This window comes from Amblyomma maculatum, chromosome 1, assembly GCF_055883805.1.
Source record: "Amblyomma maculatum isolate TAMU_Amacu chromosome 1, ASM5588380v1, whole genome shotgun sequence".
Taxonomy (NCBI): Eukaryota; Metazoa; Arthropoda; class Arachnida; order Ixodida; family Ixodidae; genus Amblyomma; species Amblyomma maculatum.
Window position 1 is genome coordinate 112,316,755 of NC_139344.1, and position 14,359 is coordinate 112,331,113.

Here is a 14,359-nt window from a genome sequence, read left to right on the forward strand (position 1 = left end):
ACCTTGCAATGATCATATCTCTAACATTATTGCACGTTTCTCATATGCCACTTCGGTGAAGAAACCAGCAAAACAACTTTCCTAAAACAAACAAACAAAAAAAACGGTAGCGTTGCCTAGCAGCGCTCACCTGTATCGCTCGAGTTGCTGCAGTAAAGTTTTGCAGCATGCTCGCCACACACGGTTCAGACTTGATTGGTGACTGTGAGTAATTAACGATAAGTACGGCATTTAGGACACCAAGTAATTTAACATTCCCGAATGCTACATATGCTACGCCGAACGGCCGGGCCCGCAACGTTTGATTGTGCTTCGACAGCGGCAAAGCAGCGGCTAGATAGAGCCTGTTTCGACGGCAGCGCCACCTCGCGTTAAAATTGACGCGCCGCTTCAGCAGCATGGAGAACCCGGAGAGTTTGGCAACTGATCTTAGTTCTATTAGCGTTGGTATGGGTAGTATGGGTACAGTATGGAGCAGTTTGGCCGCAGAAATGTGATTATCGTAAAAATAAACGCTTAATCAAGCACGGAATGTCGATTTTTTGTGAGTATACGACCTACTCTCGGATCGTATTGTATTTGTTTTCTCCCTGAAGCGAAATTTGTTAAAAAAGAAAAAAAAAAAAACAAAACAGGTGCCGCTGATATCCGAGCGGGGTATTCCGAGGTATACCTTCAGTCATTCGAGCGAGCCAAATCCTTGTGCGACCTATGTACGCTTTATAGTTTTAGCACAGGAGCATTTTAAACAAGCCCTTTCGAGATTTTACCACAAGGGACAGCGTCGCTTCTCTCACGTACCTCGCTCTGCGGTTATTTTCGCTCGCTGCTGCATTTGCTTTCGCATCGAGGGATCCGCGGCGGCGCTCGCGTCGTTTCGTCGTTCCATGTATCTCGAGCTGGGCGTCGCGTCGGCGCTGCAGTTTTCGACGCGCGAAAATCGTGGAAAAAAACGCCGCATGTATTCCGGCCTTTATACGACTTTACACTAACGAATACGCGTGGAACGAGGCTTAAGGGAATGGCGATTATGCGAGTTGCAAAGTCCTTGTACAGCCATCCAAATCTTTAACTGGCGTGCGTGACGGCGCACTTTTTGTGATTCTGAGCGTTACAGAGGAGCTAACTTGCGAAACGTCCAAGCATAAGAGAGGGCCTACGAAGTTCTTGCTTAATCTCGACCTTCCGGCTAGTTTTATCCGCCCTAGTTTAAGTTGCAGCAGCATAGAAAAAGCGATTGCCGCGTACGCCAGTTAAAGATTAGGGCAGTTGTGCGTGAGCGAGGAGCGCTAACGGGAGCGATTAGCGCTGCGGCGTCACACCCTTAAAGGCGGAGCTTAAGTGTCCCCCCCCCCCCCCCTTCCCCTCATTTGTTGCTTGTTCTTCCTTGTTTATTTATACAAAGTACTTAGAACTCTCTTATGGGGGGAATGTTATACACGCTGGCGCACAAAAATAAATACATACGTAGGATGCATTAGATTGAGCAGGTGCTGTAATGCAGTAACGAAAGAAAAAGGAAACGCGCTGTGTTAGATAACTGACAAAAAAAAAATCGCTACACATTTGCTATTTATTTCTGATTAAGACAGTTATTTTGAATTATCGCAAGTATTTTATGGCTGATTCTGTTCTTTCTTTCTCCATCCGAGAGAGAGAGAGAAACACTTTATTTAAGAGCGCAAATTAAGCACTCAACATATCCTTCGCCTGGTTTACCAAGGCAAGCTGGTCTTCCATCTGTGCCGACGACAGCCAGGCACTCCAGGAGGGAGGTGAAGGGAAGGGGATGTAGTGACCCTGCCTATCCAAGAATCATCTGCACCCCTTCCCGTCAACATGCACTTCGCCCCTCTACCCCGTCATATGGCCCCTTGTGTGAATAATGGTCGCAGGGAAGCTCAGGCAGCTCACCACAGTCCTCGCTTATCAACACAGACAGTAGCATATACAGACGCCACCATATTGGACAAAGGTTCTGCGGCATATGTAATTTCACCCCTTTGGAGGCGGACCCTTCCCTTCATACATGCGGCCCATACAGCAATCCTCCCACCATTGCTACTCTAGAGATTATACCTATCATTCATGCCATCATGTCCTTCTCTGAACTTCCTCGCACTTCTTCGTGCACCATTTACACTGACTCAATGGCGGCTATTCGGTTGCTGCAGCTTAGGCTAATTCCTTCGGACCTAGAAACAGCATTGCACTACGCCTTACGTTTGTTGGCTCCATCGTCAGTCACGATACGGTGGGTCCCTGGCCATGCAGGGATCACAGGAAATGAGCTGGCTCATCAGCTAGCCCGTGATATTCACATCCGGGCGCCTGTGATCCCTTGGTCAAGCCCTCCGACGTGGAACGATGCGTTGGCCTGTAAACTCACAATTAAGGAACACTACCGCCAACTCAAAACGTCATTTAGGCACGTACCCCGCCCCCATCGACATCTCAACGTTGCTCAAGCACGTATACTTCGTAGGATTCAAACAAACACTCTTATTACACCTTCCCGACAATTCCATTTCCGTCTTCGTTCAGACCCTTCCTGTTCCAACTGTCCTGCGCTGTATGCCAATCTAGAACACTGCCTCTACTCTCCATCCGACCATTTCACAATGTCCACCATTGTTTACTGGTCGAACAGGTTTTAGCGCCTTAGCGTACTTACTCGCTCATGACTGATTACGAGTTTGCCAGCAAGGAATTATGCGAAAAAGGCATGAATTACAGCGCGAGGGATGTTTTTATCCGTGACGTCATCGTCTTTAAGGTCAGCTGAGCCCGCTGCGCGGCCGTCCATAGACGGTGGAAATGAATAATAGATTGCCTGTGAAGAAGTGCAAGGCGCAGTGACCCTATGACTACTCGGTGGATACCCCAAACACCTGAGCACCCATCACTGAGAGAGAAGCGGAAAGTTTCTACTGCTTGCGGAGGACTCTGGGGGTAGTGCGGAGCGAAAAGAAGCAAAGGAAATAGAAGCAAATCCTTGTGTGAGTGTTGAGTACCCGATGCTAACAAAACCCGCAACTGCTATCGCGCTCTACCTTTAACGGCGTAGCCGAAGCGTCCCGCAGGCCCAATTTGACGTTCTGGCTACGTTGTTGCAAACGGAATGGAAGGCATTCAAATTACTTCTTAAGCTGTACAAAGTTTCTTCGTCTGTTTTAATTTCCTTTTTTTTTTTTTAACTTTTCTCAACTTTCATAAATATCTGCGGTGAGAATGCTTTAGTTAACTCTCGACTGCAATTTCGTTATTGCCACGGTATTTGCCCTTTACATTTTCCTTTTCTAATAATCATGCTGAGGTTGTGTTTTCACATACCAAAAAATATAACCACAGAAGTTTGGCTAAAATTCTAACATCGCTCAAAAGCGGCGTTGCACTGGGTTTGCTCTCCTGTCGCCTAAGTATAGCTGGCTGAAATCAGACTCACGTTTCTCACCGATTAAATAAATCTCCATTTTTATTGATTGGCTGCACGACTACAGTGCCATAATTCAGGACTTGCCGTTTCCTCGGTGTCGACTCTAACGTCAGAGGGGATTTCGCTTCAACTGTGAAGGTCAAAGGGCATAGTCCGTCCTGGCCAAAGTTCAATTCATGGTCGGTTCATCACAGACCCTAGTCTTAAGTATCATGTTTAGGCGCAATGTCATGACTGTGCTTGGCTAACTGTTACAGCATTGCTATGCAGCTGCTGGTATGAACAGGCATGACTCCACAAGCAAGCACGACATCTTGCACAGGTTATAGTAGCCTCCGTATTAGTGATTTCGCGATAAGAACAGTGTACTATTGTAGCCCATGTGCCCGTCGAGATCCTCATTGTGGGCATTCATGTGTTTATGGCAGCTATTACGTGGTAGAACTAAGAGAGTTCTACTTAAGTTGAGGACAACCCAGAGGGCTATGGAACGAAAAATGGTAGGGGTAACATTAAGAGATAGAAAGCGTGCAGAGTGGGTCAGAGAAATAACTCAAGTTACCGACATTCTAGTGGAAATTAAGAAGAAGAAATGAACATGGGCAGGACATGTAGTGCGAAGAGAGGATAACCGATGGTCGCTGAGGGTAACAAACTGGATTCCAAGGGAAGGAAAGCGTAGCAGGGGGCGGCAGAAAGTTAGGTGGGCGGATGAGATTAAGAAGTTCGCAGGGGTCAAGTGGATGCAGTTAGCACAGAACCGGGTTAAGTGGAGAAATATGGGAGAGGCCTTCGCCCTGCAGTGGGTATAATCAGGCTGATGATGATGATTACGTGGTTCTCTCCATTGTTTTGAAATTCTGTGTTCTACCTTCAACAATTAACGAACTTCTCATTTTGGCGTTTGTATTTTTTAATTGTCTAGAAATAAGCTACTACTATTCATGCGCTCTTTCCTGCTACTGAGCCATAAATACGTAGATGTTGCTTACATGTTCCTTTGGCGCGCTGCCACTTTGTGCTTTGCCGAACAAGTACGCCGGTTCCTCCCTCCTTTCTTGATTCTGCGTTGCTGTGGCGTCATTATTTCCCGGACGTAAGTTTTCATTATTCATGCTTCTTCTGTGTCTCAGATATGCGCCTTCGTAATAGTGTAAATAATAATTTCCTCTTTGTCCAGCTGCTCTTCGAAATGTCTTTTGCTGCCCCCTGCCTATTTAAGTGGCTGAGCGTTAAGATGATTTTTCTTAGGCCATCGGTCCTGTCCTGCAGTGACGTGGCAACCCTTATTACCTGCTTCTCCCTAACTTCTGAGAGCAGCCAATGTCGGGACCAATCAGCGCTGTCGCGTTGGCGCTCCGTTATGCTAAATATATAATCTCATCGCACTTTCGCCGCCGTCAACAAGTCTTTCGCATCGTTTGTTCACACACGGCCGCTCTCATCTAAATGCCTCCCGTCACACGAGCTTTACATCAAGGACGACACTTAGCTGGTCGCCGAGCGGGTTACGTATGGGTCAGATGTGAGCGCTGGAAATATCTTCGGCCAACACATTAGGCTGAAGATGTACCGCCTGCCGAAAAGGGATCTTTAGTCGTCGCGGTAATGGCTAGAGAAAGCCTGCGCCCTTTACTTATGTGGAAAAAGCGCATGTCTCTTTTGCGACGAAGCTTTTGACGGCATCGGGTGCTGCTGTTTTTTCCGGGCGGCGACGACAAACGCCATTACCTAAAAATAAAAAAGGAAAGAAAGACAAACGAAAAGGAAAGGAAAGGGGGGGGGGGGGGGGGGGGGGTCGCTGCGTGAGTGCTTATAGCGGCGTTCTTAGTTTCGATGCATGATGGTTTGGCTTATTAATTTTAACTTCCAAAGTGACTCAGGCTATAAGAGATGCCTGAGTGGAGGACTTCGGAAATTTCGACCACTTGGGTAAGTGGATAAGATTCCGTAAACGTGACTGCGGCGCTTTCATCCGCTCGTGTTCCCTATGTGAAATCATGGCTCTGGCTCAGCACAGGTTTTGACAAATAAAGCGACGATTAGAAATTATGGCTGTGCTTTATTGTCATTAGGCCATGAAAGTGCGTTAGAATTTGCTCTACTTGCATCCAGTTGCTTCTCTCATAATTCTCCTCCTCCTTTCCTTCTCATATTTTCTTGTACACTGTGAAACTTATTTTTGTGCGCAGTATAGGTGCCTTGCTCAACTTTGTTGGGAAAACTGCGCAGCAACCTTGCCTTGCTGTTTCCTGAGTCATCCGTAGTCATCTTTTTTTGCTGAGTTACTCATGGTCACTTTCATAATGGCTAAGTGACTTTTAATCATTTGGAGGTTGTTTCCATGACATCCCGTTTTTGTGTCAGTAGGCTGCATGCCGAAACCGCATCATCATCGCTGTGATAATAGAGGCTTAGCACAGCTGAGACATATTATTGTGGATACGTATACCGGGTTATCATATGCAACCTACGCACGCACAGGCGTACGGCTGGGACTGCTGCGTGTGCGCGGAACGTATACGGTAGTCTGTTCCACATCTCCGCTATACAGCGTTTACCGAGAGCAGCTTTCACTCTTTTCGATATTTGGCGCCGCAAAGAGTGCCGTCATTTCTGGCCTTCGGAGGCGTCCTTAAAAGCTTCGGTGCGCATTGCCAGTTCTGCTGAGCAGCTTGTGTGCGAATGTTGACAGACTTTTAAACACCGCTGTTTTGATACGGATATCGTCTGCATCGTTGAAGCAGTGTGCGGGGAAGTAGAGTTCAATGTTCTTCTGGTCTGTTGGCGGAAACACCGACGACGCTTTCAACCAGGTACAGGAATCTGGGGTATCATTTAATTTTGGGGAAGTGAGGGATACAGTACGCTACTGTTACCTACACGGTAGTGGGAATGCTCCTTTTCGTTTCACCACACCGCTCACACCGTTTCGCTTCTTTCTTCCCTTTCTGTGCATGCGCACACTGCGATGCTGCGGTCGTTATTTCTTGCTACTCATTCACCCTGCTTTTCACCCATCTTCTACTGCCCCATGCTACGTTGTATTCTTTGCACTAGAACAAGGAGCCTTCTGTACGCACGCTTTCTTGATCGCGCTCGGATCCCCAGCCGTTTCCTTTTCGCTACTGGCCCCGCCTCCACACATAAAAGTGCTGCCTGCGCGTTGCTCAGAGCGCAGGCAAAATCGCCGGCGGTTCATTCCGGCCGCGCTTACGCGTCTGGGGCGTGTATCTTGAATCGCTTGTAGTCGCAGCCGTCAGAAAGAATGAAAATAAAGAGTTCCGTAACGAGCTTTATTCTTGCAATCGTTGCTGGTGGCAAGCAGGAAGAGCAAACGGAACCTTGGGATAAAAGCGCGTATGACCTCTCCGCATTTTATTGCTCTCTGTATCAAAAGCGATGGGTACTGGGAAGCTCTGGAATCTCGAAACATTCCTCCCTGCGCTTGGATGTTTTTGTATGTATGTATGTATGTATGTATCTGGGGAACCTGCACATGCCAAGAAGAGAGGGGAGGTGGAGCAGGCATGCGATGGTAATCTTAAGGTATAGCGATGGAGGCTGCTAATTTCTGTGTGGTTTTAGCAGCGCACGGACGAAGGTATAAAAAAAAAACGGTGACTTTGGCATCTCATCCGTGCTGTGAAACGCGCCAGCCGGTGACATCGCCTCTGCGGCTCTTCGCACCACCAAGTTTGGAGACAGAGGGCGAGCACTCAGGATGTGCTCAGCCGGCATAAATGGCTTTTAGTATACAACCACGTGACAGCCAAGCTCAATTCTTATGTCGATATTTCCCGCATGGGTAAGAGTCGTCTTCGGCGTGTCTTCTGATATGGTGGCTGCCAAGGGTGGTCCGAGGTTACAAACGTACTCTGTAACACTGGTGGCAGTGTTACAGAAATGGGCTTTTACTACGTTTCAGAAATTCTGAATGCGCGCAGCCATCCAGAACGCTGGCGTTTCTCAGCAAATAACGATAATTGTCCTGCGCAGTGGTAGAGGTTCGTGGTGCTATTGGGAGCGGGGTGGAATTCGGGGCTGACAGGCGGGCTTGTTTGAGGCCAGAATTTAGTTGAATCGGTGGGAGTAAACCAAATCGGTGGGCTGATAAATAGAGCAGCGGAGAACGGGCATTTAACTATACCATTTGGCTGTGGGGCTCAGTGTATCTCAGTTTACGAGCCAGGTCCCGCATTTCAAGCCATTCCTTTCGGATGATTGATCGGTTGTTCCCTATCGAAGTCGCTAGCAGCTGCCAGCGCGTTCGTTGGTCCTCATTCGACGCGTGGTGTCCGCGGTGCCGAGTGATTCCGGCTGCCGCTGTCCTTCCGAGGTGTATCAGTCAGGACATGCCAGAACAGAATGAACGTTTATTGATAGAAGGTGTTCGCTTTTATAGTGGCTGATCGATGCCGGCACGTGCTGGTATCACCGGCAGTGGTCAGTGCATGACGTTGCCGGTAGGCACTGCGCATGCGTATCTTGCACGATACATCTTCCCCTGTTTATTAGTTCTTTGAAAGGTCAGCGAGTTATTTGGTTGAAGTTACCATCGTAGTGTAGCCAGGTTGGCTGGCGCCTGATTCTGGAGGACCGCCTTACTGTTGGCGTCGACTGCCCGTCCGTAGTTGGCGCCGCTACAAGTCTCGGGCTGGGCACGTGCTCGTCTACGGGCTCGCACTCACTGTCGGACTCTTCACTTTCGGCTATGCCGCTCTCGAAGGGTTCCAGCGTCGAGTTTAGGTGCCTTCTGTTGCGGCGAAGCAGCTTGTTATCTTCCGTAATGACCCGGTATGACCGCGGGGCAGCCGGTCCCACTACTCGCGCTTTGCGGGTCCACTGTTTGTCACGAATCCTAACCACCTCTCCTTTCTTGAGGCACGGTAGAGATTTAGCATTAGCATCCAGTGGCTTGCGCTTGAAGACAGTTGTCTTTGGCTGGCGGCTGAAGTCAGGGAGCAGCGTGCGCAGTCTTCTGCCTTGCAGGAGCTCACCCGGTGAACGACCGTCCTCCAATGGAGTCGACCGGTAGGACAGCAGTCCCAACCAGAAGTCCTGACGTGTCTCCTGCGTCTTTTTCATGATTCTTTTCACAATTTGAACGCCTTTTTCGGCAAGTCCATTAGATTGTGGAAATCCAGGGCTCGAAGTCACGTGCTGGAACTCGTACCTGGATGCAAAAACAGCAAATTCGTGGGAGGAGAATTGGGGACCGTTGTCACTGCAAACTTCTACTGGTATCCCGTAGCGGGCAAAGATGGCGCTTAATTTGTCAATAACAGTGCGAGCTGTGGTGTCGCTGAGTTGTTCATCACCACTGGTAAGGTCGCCGTGCCGAAGTGTTTAATCTCGTCCCCGCTGTAGGACCGAAGAATGGAGCTGCTTGGCTGCAGGACTGTCTCTGCTTTGCATTTACGAAAGACCGAATAGGGCAGCAAGTTTGCCTGAGACCCAGTGTCTACTTTGAAAAGAACATTTTGATTGGCTACTTTAGCTGCAACCATCCAATCAGGTGTTCTTTCGACAGTGCAGACTCTGACATTGAGGATTTCCAAGCTTTCCTCGTGAACTACTGCACCGACTGCAGGCTCATTCTGGCAGCAGACAGCGAAATGATTGGCCCCTTTGCACGCAAAACATGTCTTCCCGAACGCTGGACACTTTTTTCGCTCGTGTGTTCGATTGCACTTGCCACAACGGAAACGCTGACGTTGTTTCACTGAAGCCACTTGCCTTTCTAACTGGCCCCAGGCCTCATTTTGCTGCGATGACACTTCCGCAGCTTTGCAGATCTGTTCCGCCTTAAACAGCGTAAGGTCTTTCACTTTAAGCATCCTCTCCCGGACCTTCGGACTACTTGTGCCGAATACTATTTGATCCCGTATCATTGAGTCACTCAATGCTGCAAAATTGCAACTCTGGGCTAGCTTCCGCAGGTCACGAAAAAAATGTTCAAAGGTTTCACCTTCCGCCTGGATTCTTGAACGAAACGTGTATCTCTCGTACACTTCATTCTGCTGCTCTTGACAGTAAACTTCAAACTTCTTCACGACCGTTGCATAGTCGTCCTTGCTTTCCTCCTCCGAAAAGGTAAAGTTATTAAATACCTCAAGGGCCTCGTCCCCAGCAACACTCAGCAGCAGAGCCGTCTTAGCCGCTTCCGTCCTTGGTTCTTTGGTGGACACTGTAGCCTGCAGGAAGAGCTCGAACTTCTGTCTAAACAACGCCCACTTCTTTGCGATGTTCCCAGACAGAAGTAGTTGGTCAGGCGGCTTGAGTAGCTCCATTATCTGGCGGCTAGCACGGACGTTCCCTGCTTCCTTCAAGACACTGTTCGAAAGGCCAACAGCCGGCCCACTTCTGACACCATGTATCAGTCAGGACATGCCAGAACAGAATGAACGTTTATTGATAGAAGGTGTTCGCTTTTATAGTGGCTGATCGATGCCGGCACGTGCTGGTATCACCGGCAGTGGTCAGTGCATGACGTTGCCGGTAGGCACTGCGCATGCGTATCTTGCACGATACACGAGGCGTCTTGAGCGTTCCATGTTCGGCGCGGGACATGACGGGGTGGAAGAAAAAAAGAAATCGATTTTGGGAGGGAATCGATCCTTCGAAATACGACGCGAGGCTCCACAGATGGAGAAAGCGCGGGCAGAGCGTTTGTATTTACGATGCCGCAGGCCAAGGATTGTTTGCATTCTTATGATGCTTTGAAAATATTTCGTTAAATGTCTTTGCTCCTTGCGCGTGCGGTGCAAAAAGAAGAAAGGAGAAACACTATATCGGAAGTAAGAAGCTAATGCGTTTCGTTTAATGAAGTCATGCGATTTCAGGTTGCAGAGTCATCGCACTAGCGGACTCTCCCTTTGGCGCGCGCAAAAATCATCTATGTGAGCTACATAAAGAATTGTTTTGCAGATGGGCGGTGCTTTGCTTCTTTGCTTAGGTGAACACGTAAGAAAGGATGGTGCCCGGCAACGGCGCTGACTGCTGCTTTTCGGAGAGGGAACAGAATTCCACACGAGTCTTCAGCATTACGATTTTATGTTACATTTCTGCATGTTGCCCCCTAGTTCTCGCCTTGTTTCCTGCATTTTTAATGTTTTGGTCTTTTTTTCCATTCGCATTTCAACGCTTACTTTTGTACCTGTTGTCCAGACTATGGTCTGAATCTAGACTGCGCTCAATGACAACGTGAACCAATGTGAAGACGAAGCGCTTGGATTCATTTAGCGCCGTTGTACGGCCCCTAGATTTAGGAGATCGGGCGAAGCAGCAACCAAATCTGGTTCTGGATTCGCGTTGAATAGCGAACGTGAGAATATACCGCAGCGGTGACCTTGTGGTTTGAACATCCTCGCATACGGAAGTTGCGGACTTCGGTTCATTGCAGTGCCACAGGGTAACCACTGGGGGTTCGATGGTATAAAAGCGTTCCCTTCGCCTAATTATTCGCCTAATGATTGGATTACTGGGGAGGGGCGCGGGGGAGAGAAATTCGTGGGAATTGGGTCCTTGACACCGCCTTAATATCATGGCTCTGTTTGGCTATACTACTTCCTTAGCATCTTTGGAAACACATCGTGCTAACATCGTGATTTATGTGTTATCACATCGTGATTTATGTGATTACGGAAGTAAAGATTAAAAAAAAAAAGACATGAAGTACAATCCCCAATGCTTTCCTTGGCCTCGCCGTGTGTTGGCTTCTTTCCTTCATGTATTATAACGAGCACCCTCACTTCCCCTTCATTTATCTGCTTGTAGCCTACGGGGGTCTCGGTTCTGGCAGTATTGAAGCCATAGGTAGCGTAAGAGGGTTCTAGCACAGCTTTCGCCCCCGCTCTTGCTCACGTTCTACGTGATGCTGACGGTAACACAGGACGTTCCACGTCCACCGCTATGGTTGAGGGTGCCGCTGGTGAACACTCTCAAGGTCCGTATACAGGCAACATTAATACCCCAGAAAGTAGCAGGTGGGATAGCGGCCGATGTAGCTCAGTTGGAAGAGCACCGGACGCGATATTTGGAGGTCGTGGGTTCGGTTCCCACCATCGGCACGTGGTTTTTACTTCTACTTTGTGTTTAATTATCTTTCCCCTATACAGGTTACATTACTCATTTACGTGATTCAGTTCAGTTCAGTCGTTCAGTCGTGCCCGACACTTCGCGACCCTATTGACCATATCACGCCACGCGTTCCGGTCTCTCACTATCTTCCTAACATCACATAACTTCATCTGCAGCGCTTCGAGGATGCCATCTAACCATCGCGTTCGCTGCCTACCCCTTCTCCGGTGACCATCAACCTTTCCCTACATCAAATCTTTCTCCAGCGATTCCTCTCTTCTCACCAGATGACCAGAGTAGCTGAGGTTTAACTTTAGAATTTGACAATGAGCAGTGAGGGTTTGTGGTCGACAATATCGACTGATTTGATCTTCTGGCAGTCCAAGGAACTCTCAAGAGTCTTCGCCAGCACCACAACTCAAATGCGTCAATTCTTCGGCGCTCAGCCTTATGTGACTACCGAAGTAAAAAAAAAAAAAAGACATAAAGTACAATCCCCAATGCTTTCCTTGGCCTCGCCAACTGTTGGATTCTTACCTTCATGTATTATAACGAGCACCCTCATCTCCCCTTCATTTATCTGCTTGTAGCTTAATGGGGTCTCAGTTCTGGCAGTCTTGAAGCCATAGGTAGCGTAAGAGGGTTCAAGCACAGCTTTCGCCCCTGCTCTTGATCATGTTCTACGTGACGCTGGCGTTAACACGGGACGTTCCACGTCCACCGCTATGGCTGAGGGTGGCGCTGGTGAACACTCTCAAGGTTCGTATACAGACAACATTAATACCCAAGAAAGCAGCAGGTGGGATCGCGGCCGATGTAGCTCGATATTCGGAGGTCGTGGGTTCGGTTCCCACCGTCGGTACGTTGTTTTTCCTTCTACTTTGTGTTTAATTATCTTTCCTCTAAACAGATTAAAGTGCTCATTTATGTGATTACCGAAGTAAAAATTAAAAAAAAAGACAAAGTACAATACCCAATGCTTTTCTTGGCCTCGCCGACTGTTGGCTTCCTTCCTTCCTTCCTTCCTTCCTTCCTTCACACACACACACACACACACACACACACACACACACACACACACACACACACACACACACACACACACACACACACACACACACACACACACACACACACACACACACACACACACACACACACACACACACACACACACACACACACACACACACACACACACACACACACACACACACACACACACACACACACACACACACACACACACACACACACACACACACACACACACACACACACACACACACACACACACACACACACACACACACACACACACACACACACACACACACACACACACACACACACACACACACACACACACACACACACACACACACACACACACACACACACACACACACACACACACACACACACACACACACACACACACACACACACACACACACACACACACACACACACACACACACACACACACACACACACACACACACACACACACACACACACACACACACACACACACACACACACACACACACACACACACACACACACACACACACACACACACACACACACACACACACACACACACACACACACACACACACACACACACACACACACACACACACACACACACACACACACACACACACACACACACACACACACACACACACACACACACACACACACACACACACACACACACACACACACACACACACACACACACACACACACGCGCGCGCGCGCGCGCGCGCGCACGCACGCACGCACGCACACGCACACCTAAAATATCCTCTACGTTTACCTTGAGCCCCTCATTTCACCTTCAGTTGTCTGCTTTATATATACATATATAGCGAACGTCCTACTTTATTCTGCCTTCATCGTCTTCTCCTGCCTCGCTCCTGCACTCTCCACTTCGTCGTCGGCTAAGTACTACATCACAATATGTATCAGTTCAGTCGTTCAGTCGTGTCCGACTCTTCGTGACCCTATGGACCATGTCACGCCACGCTTTCCAGTTTCTCACTATCTTCCTAACATAACTTCATCTGCAGTGCCTCGAGGATGCCAACTAACCATCGCGTTCGCTGCCTACCCCTTTTCCGGCGACCCTCAACCTTTCCCAACAAAAAATCATTCTTCAGCGACTCCTCTCTTCTCATCAGATGACCAAAGTAGCTGAGCTTTAACTTTAGAATTTGACCTTCCAATGAGCAGTCAGGGTTTATGATCGACAATATCGACTGATTTGATCTTCTGGCAGTCCAAGGAACTCTCAAGAGTCTCCGCCAGCACCACAATTCAAATGCGTCAATTCTTCGGCGGTCAGCCTTCTTCACAGTCCAACTCTCGCATCCATACATCACAACTGGAAAGACCATAACACGAGTTATACGTATCTTGGTTGGCAGACTAATGTCTCTGCTCTTTACTAGGCGGTCAAGGCTAACCATGGCTCTCTTTCCCAGAAGCAGGCGTCTCCTAGTTTCATGGCTGCAGTCTCCTTCCGGGGTAATCTTGGAGTCCAAGAAGAGAAAATCTGTCACAGCTTCCACTTCTTGTCCCTTGATGCTCCAGGACGTAATAGGGCAAGACGCCATGATCTTTGTCTTTTTAATGTTCAGTTTAAGCCCAAACTTCTCACTCTCTTCTTGTACGCGCATCAGAAGTCTCTTGAGTTCCACTTCACTTTCTGCCATTAAAGTGGTATCATCCGCATATCCAAGGTTGTTGATACGCTTTCCAGCAATCTTCACACCAGCTGAAGACTCGTCTAGACCGGCCTTCCTCATGATGCACTCTGCATATAGA

At 48.5% G+C, this 14,359-nt stretch overlaps 2 protein-coding genes across 2 annotated transcripts in view; one reads left to right on the forward strand and one right to left on the reverse strand.

Annotated features, from left to right (window-relative positions):
• LOC146203507 (procollagen galactosyltransferase 2-like) overlaps positions 1–14,359 on the forward strand; it is a 262,190-nt gene that overhangs the window by 238,565 nt on the left and 9,266 nt on the right. The gene's annotated exons all lie outside the window — the stretch shown is intronic.
• Positions 7,790–9,729, reverse strand: LOC146203510 (uncharacterized). Its single transcript, XM_084587529.1, has 2 exons — positions 9,449–9,729; positions 7,790–8,759 (listed from the first exon to the last, which is right to left on the reverse strand). Exons 1-2 carry the CDS (start codon positions 9,727–9,729, stop codon positions 7,967–7,969), a joined length of 1,074 nt encoding a protein of 357 aa, XP_084443655.1. The 3' UTR covers positions 7,790–7,966.